Below are 6000 nucleotides of genomic sequence, written 5' to 3'. Positions count from 1 at the left end.
ACAGTGGACTTAGGCTGGAAGAGCACACTGAAGCTTTAAGCCCTACAAAAATGGGATTCACTTCTGCAGTATGTTTAGAAGGGATTTAATGTGGAGAACATAGCAGTTTGAAAGGTAAGCTACCTGCAGAAGGTTATAATGAAGATAATTTCAGAGGTATTTGTAAGAAAGATGATTAAAGGCAACATGAAGTTTGACTTCAGCACTAGAGTAACTTGAGTACAGGTCAGGTAGGTAGGAGAGGTATACTTCATACACAGACATACTTTAACTTCCTTGCAATTGCATTTTCACCCTATTTCCAACTTGCTATGAAATGTATAGAAAAGTGTAAAATGAAATTATTTACCTCAAAAAACTGCTTTTCTCTTCTCACGTACCAACTGCACGACAGATAAACTGTCTCTCACTGGGAGACAAAAGAACAAGGCTTGATTTTTTGGCCTGTCTTTGTACATTTTATCCCTAGCTTTCCAGGTAACAAGACCAAAGCAAATATAGAGAGTCAGCATTTAATGGAAACGTAGTGTTTTGACCTGTGAAAAGGTAAGAATTTTGAACTCACAATTTTACTGAAAGAGGGCAGAAAAGATACTAACTGCCTCAGATCGCAGTCAGTAACCTCCTAGCACTTTTCTGTGGCCAGAATTGAAATTGCAGATTCCCATCAGTGCTATTTTAACATAAATTTTAAAGTCCCCTTTTAAATATCTTATTTCTGAAAAGCTTGAAAAATCCTTGAAAAATAAAAATTTCCCAGCCAATCAATCAGCATCCAGTTTTGGTTTACAATGGCACTCAGAAACAGGGAAGGTTTTGGATGCACAGGACAATCTTGAAACGCAAAAGAGCAAAAGAAAAAGATGGTGCTTTGAGAGCATCATGTCTATCTGACTGAAACAGAGTCTTGGCTATAAACATGATAATCTTTTGCAGAAAATGACCGAGGGAAAGGTTAGTTAATTTAACAAAAAATCCCTGAAACCCCAGAAAAGGAATGATCCAGAAACAATTTCCAATGCATTCAGTATTTTGCTTGAGAGTAGTTTGGAAAGTTGGCTGACACATTGAATGCTAAAGGAGATGACAAAATATAACCTGCTGCTTCTGAGAGAGCTGTTAAAATCTAAGAAATATTCCGCTTGCTATGCTCTAAGTATCCGCTACTCAAATGAAAAGCATAAATGCAAGAGTGTGCATCAGGCCTCTTGTCAAAGACCTGCTCTGTTCCGCATCGTTGGCGCGGCCCGAGGATGCCACGCAGGGCAGGCGGGCTCGGTCTCGAAGCAGTCGGGCCCTTTCTCCTTGCTCCCTTCCTTCCCTCGAGGCCTCTGCCGAGAGCACGGGCAGCCCAGGCTGGGCCCCACGTCCCCCGGGCGTGCGGAGTGTCAGGAGGGGCGTGGGGCAGGACGGCTGCTGCCCCCATGCCCGCGCCCCCCGAGCTCCGGGCCCGCCGGGTGCCCGAGTCCCCTGAGGGGCTTCTCCGCCGCCCCCGCCCCACAGTGGCAGGCTGCTGTGGCGCTGGCCGAGCCCGCACCAAAGGCGGGCTCCCACCGCCGGGGCTCCTCCGCCGGCCGCCCTCAGCGCCCCGGAAGGTGACGGGGGGGCGCGGAGCGGCGGCGGGCGGCAGGCGGGCGGGCGGGCGAGGCGGCGGCCGCCGCCGCAGCCGGGGAGGGGGCGCGGCGGGTCCCCGCGCTCCGCCAATCACAGGCGCCGCTCGGGGCCGGGCTGCAGCCGGCGGCTGCGGCGGGCGCGGGGTCCCGGCGGGCCGGGCGGCCGCGCCGACCTTGCGGCTGTGGCTGCCGGGCGGCCGCTGGGCGCCGCGCCCCGCCATGGGCACGGTGCCGTCGGCGCTGAAGCACTGCCTCAGCTACCAGCACCTCCTCAAAGAGCAGCTGTGGATCGGGGAGCCGGCCGCGCCGCCGCCTGCGGCTCCGCACCCCGGGCAGGTATCGCCGGGCGGGGGGGGCGGGGCGGGGTGGGGTGGTGCCGGCCCTGCGAGGCGCGGCCGCCGCCAGCGGGAGATCGGGCCCCGCCGGGCGCGGAGGGCTTCGCCGCCGCCGCCCCCCCGCACGTACCCTGCCTCCCCGCTAGCCCCGGCCTGCTGCGGGCGCACGGCCCTCGCCCCCCCGCCCGGCCCGGCCCGGCCCGCCCTCCCTGTCGCCGGCCACCGCCCGGTACAAGGGCGTGGATGGAGCAGTGGGGGCTCCTCTCATCCCCACACGCCGCTGGGCCTTTCCTGGTCAGTATTTCAGAACACGGCTGGGTTTAGACCTTCTGAGTGGCAGAGCACACGCAGGTGGGCATCTCTCGTGGCGCTGGGGGCAGGGATGGGCAGTGCCAAAGAAGTCCACTCATCTGTGCCTCCCCTCACCTACTACAGCCCACTCGGAAAAGTCGTAAGGTGTCGTAGGGTGACACATATTTTGGCGAGGCCGCAGTAGCACCCATCCCCCCCGGCGTTTGTGTTTGTCACACGGGAGTGTGGGGGCACATCTGCTGTGGGGTGGAAAGTCACTACAGCCGCAAGGGTGGGGGAGGCAGAGCCCTCACCTGCTCTGGAACCGCTGTACCCTCCTTTTGGCCGCCTGTGCTCTAAGCACCGATGGGGTTGTTCTGGAGGGAGAAGTGCAGGTGGTTGGTAGCTCAGCGTCCTCGCTGTCGGCTACGAACGGCTGTGGAGAGTGGCTGGGGACACTGGGGACTGGGAGAGGGAGTTCGATGAGGGCAGGCAGCCAAATGAAGACCATAGGCCGTGGCTATCCTAATCATGGCTTTGGAAGGAAAGCAATGAGGGAAAAGCAAAACTACCAGTGGCTTTTAAGGAGAGGCTGCATAAATCTGGAAGGCCACTGGAGGAAGAGGTCAATATAAAGGATTCAAAGAAGGAAATAATGCTGAGTATGGCATTGCCTTTACTATAACAGCATTGTTGGAGCATATTGTGTCTGAACTGTCATTCATTCTAACACCAGTAATCAGTCATCACATTCAAACGGTAAAAAACATGAGCCAAGCCTAGAACAAAATTGCTTTAAAAATAGTATTTTTTTAAAAATGCACTTCTTGCTCAATGCATTTTTCTTATGTTTTCTACACCTTTCAGAGGTACCGGGGGGTACATCTTCCATTTTTCTTCACCACCTGGAAGTGAAATTTAATTATTAGGTAGCAATGTAACTTCAGAGGTGGAGAGATCATGAAAAATACAATGTTCTGAGTGCTGTGAAAGCTGGCAACATTGTAATTTTGCTTCAGATGATCTGAGCTTGATATCTCAAAAGCTGCATCTATGGAATACCCAAAGCAGTACTGTTGGGAGCACAGAACTTTGTATAGGTAAGCCCCATACAGCTTCCAGCGATCACAATTCCCTGAGAACAGTGTCTATCCAACATTGAATTTTGGGAAAAAAATCAAACATAATTTCATCAGTTGTTTATGTGGAAGTGGAAAACATGTTTTCTTACTGTAAAAAGAAATAGAATGAAAGGATTTTTGTGTATTAGGCATGAGGCAAAGCACTATAATCCTTTTCATGTGCCCTTGCTACATTTTGGTGTGTCATTTTCTTTCAAAAGATATGAATGTTTTTTAAATATTCCTTCAGAATACTTCGATATGCCACTTGATTGCATCAGTCTCTGCCCCCTATCTGAAAGGTTCAAGGGCTTTTGCAACAGAAAGGGTTTGAAGTCAGACAGGCAATAATATCTTCCTAGAAAATCATAGATTTTTAAAAAAGGGTTTCTTTATTGTAACAGATGCCTGTAACTTTTGCTTGATTTTTGAAGTGCTCATTCATTTTCATCACCATTTTTCTTCCTCCAAGGATACAGAAAGGTGTCTTCCTCAGTAAACAGCAAACATGAGAATTTGCTGCTTATCCCTGTGGATACTGATGTGACTGTAAGCTGCAGTGTCTACTAAGCCCATTGACACTAATTTAGTCCGGAGCTGGTTACTGTAAATGTTTTAACATTTGCTTCTGCATTACCTCGCTGTCGCTGTGTTTTTTATTAGATTATTTTAATAATTTTCTTTACATGAATCTGTTCAAATTTCCATTTCTCTTAATCCATACAGGTTTTTCTTATGCCTGAATGCATTCTGTACCAATCATGTTCAAGAAAAAATGTGTTCTTTTTTATGTGATCTAGAAACCGTACTAGCTCAAGTGATGGTTATAAAAAAGGAGTTTTTTGTTTTGACCAGTGTATGCAAGACGGTTACGGGGTGTAGACTAAGAAATAAAATAGGGGAAAGGGTTTAAGGTACAAGAACAGTTTCCTAGAAATACTTTAGTGCTTTCATGATTGATGAAAATTAAGGAGTTGATTTTGTTGCTGAAATCTTTTCAGGAGTTTTTCAGTATTTTTCTTTAAAAACAAAGTAAAATGTAGGTGTTATTAGAGTGTTGCTACCAGGGCTCTTGTAAAACTATATTCAATTCAATTTTGTCTGAAAAATCCCAAATGTATAAAAATTTGGTTTATATACTTGCTGACTAATTTGTAAAGGTCCAGGTTTAACCACTTGGAGCTGTATCAGAGGCAAAATAATAGGTCCTAGGTAGTTGGGCTAGAGGCTAGTCAGAAAGTGAATAGAATTTTCTGCTGTTAGTAGAATTTACTAATATCTATTTCACTCTTATTTAGACTAGGCTGTATTATGTAAAAAAATTATCAAACACCTGACTAGTCAGTGGGATACCGCATTCCTGTTGCATTATCTTCATCTTATTCCATTTTCTTAATTTCTTAATCTTACTTTCTTCAGAAATACTGTGTTATGTTTCATACAAGGAGATCCTATTTCTGCTTCATTCTCTCAGCATTACCCTGGTGTATACGGTTTTTATTAATATGTCTGATTAATATTAAAGGTCTGATTAATTTTAATAAATAGGACCTATAGCTACATGAGAATTTGTTAAAGACATGGATTTATGTCAAAATTGTAAAATGTGCAAGGGTCTACCTAGAAAGGAGGTAGCAGTAGATGTGATGGTATTAGGGAGTTTCCGCAGTGGTCGAAATTGCTGTTGATGGTGACTCATAGCACTTGACTGGAATTTGTGATGTACTTGGTGTTCTGTTGTGTACAAAGCTCATGCTGAGCAGCCGCTAGGAAGGCTGGCTGTTGATCTGCAGCTGATGGTTGTGTTCTGGCTTAGCAAGAACCTTCTGGCTGGAAAGAGAGATGGTCTGAGAGGAACAGACATGAATCTCATCCTACAGACTTAATGTTATGTTTTCATGTAGGTTAAAATGGAATTTTAAGCCATTAGGAATATGCTAAGGACATGGCAGGGAAGAACTGGATGGCTAAAGAAGTGGTGTAAAAGACTGGGATGGAATTTAAGGGTACAGAATAATTAGGTACTTTGAGACCAGTAATGCAAACTAGAAATGGTGACATTATCAGTTAGAAACAATTGAAGAGAAGAACTTTGGAATGCTGACAGATCATAGGAGGACTGTGAGCTGCCAGTATAGTGCAGCTGTTAAAAAAAAATCAAATTAAGTTGTTAGATGTATCAGATCAAGTATTTCTAGTCAAACAGGGAAATGTTAGTGCCATTGCAAAAGACCGTATCTGAGACTTCTTCAATTTTGGTTAGTCATGTTCAAGAAATTGAATTCCAGCTGGGAGAAGTTAGGTCTTGCACCACTGGAATGGTCAGGAAAATGGAGATGAAATATAAAATGACTTGAGTTTCTTTGGTATCTAGTGTTAGGACCTGAGGAATGGGCAGGCAGGGAGGGAAGAAGAGGAAAGAGCTGCTTAAAATAAAGGAATATGTTGCCACACACAAACAAATTCTAATGTCTATATATTAAATGCAGAGTAGAAATTTAAGTATCAACTGGTGACATTCTTTAATAGCTTTCTAATCAAATTAATGAGAGTGAATAACCTATATGATTTGGGTTTAGAAAAAGGATTATACTGATGTGGTTTCCATAGTAGTGATAATGATTGGATTCTTAAGAGATT

The 6000-nt window shown here is 45.9% G+C and overlaps 1 protein-coding gene across 4 annotated transcripts in view; it reads left to right on the top strand.

Moving 5' to 3' along the window:
* Positions 1–1752: 1752 nt before the first annotated feature.
* Positions 1753–6000, top strand: part of HMGCLL1 (3-hydroxy-3-methylglutaryl-CoA lyase like 1) — a 138101-nt gene continuing 133853 nt past the window's right edge. For 3 of the 4 annotated variants that reach the window (XM_074895770.1, XM_074895772.1, XM_074895771.1), the window contains exon 1: positions 1769–1949. In XM_074895770.1, coding sequence (XP_074751871.1) covers positions 1833–1949 — 117 coding nt within the window. In that variant the 5' untranslated portion in view covers positions 1769–1832. Of the gene's footprint in view, positions 1950–6000 lie in introns of all 4 variants that reach the window. The other variant, XM_074895773.1, reaches the window with a different exon arrangement.

Source organism: Athene noctua, chromosome 1, assembly GCF_965140245.1.
Source record: "Athene noctua chromosome 1, bAthNoc1.hap1.1, whole genome shotgun sequence".
In the NCBI taxonomy this organism is placed as follows: Eukaryota; Metazoa; Chordata; class Aves; order Strigiformes; family Strigidae; genus Athene; species Athene noctua.
Note: the sequence above shows the minus strand (reverse complement) of the source record. Positions and strands in the feature narration are given on the sequence as shown.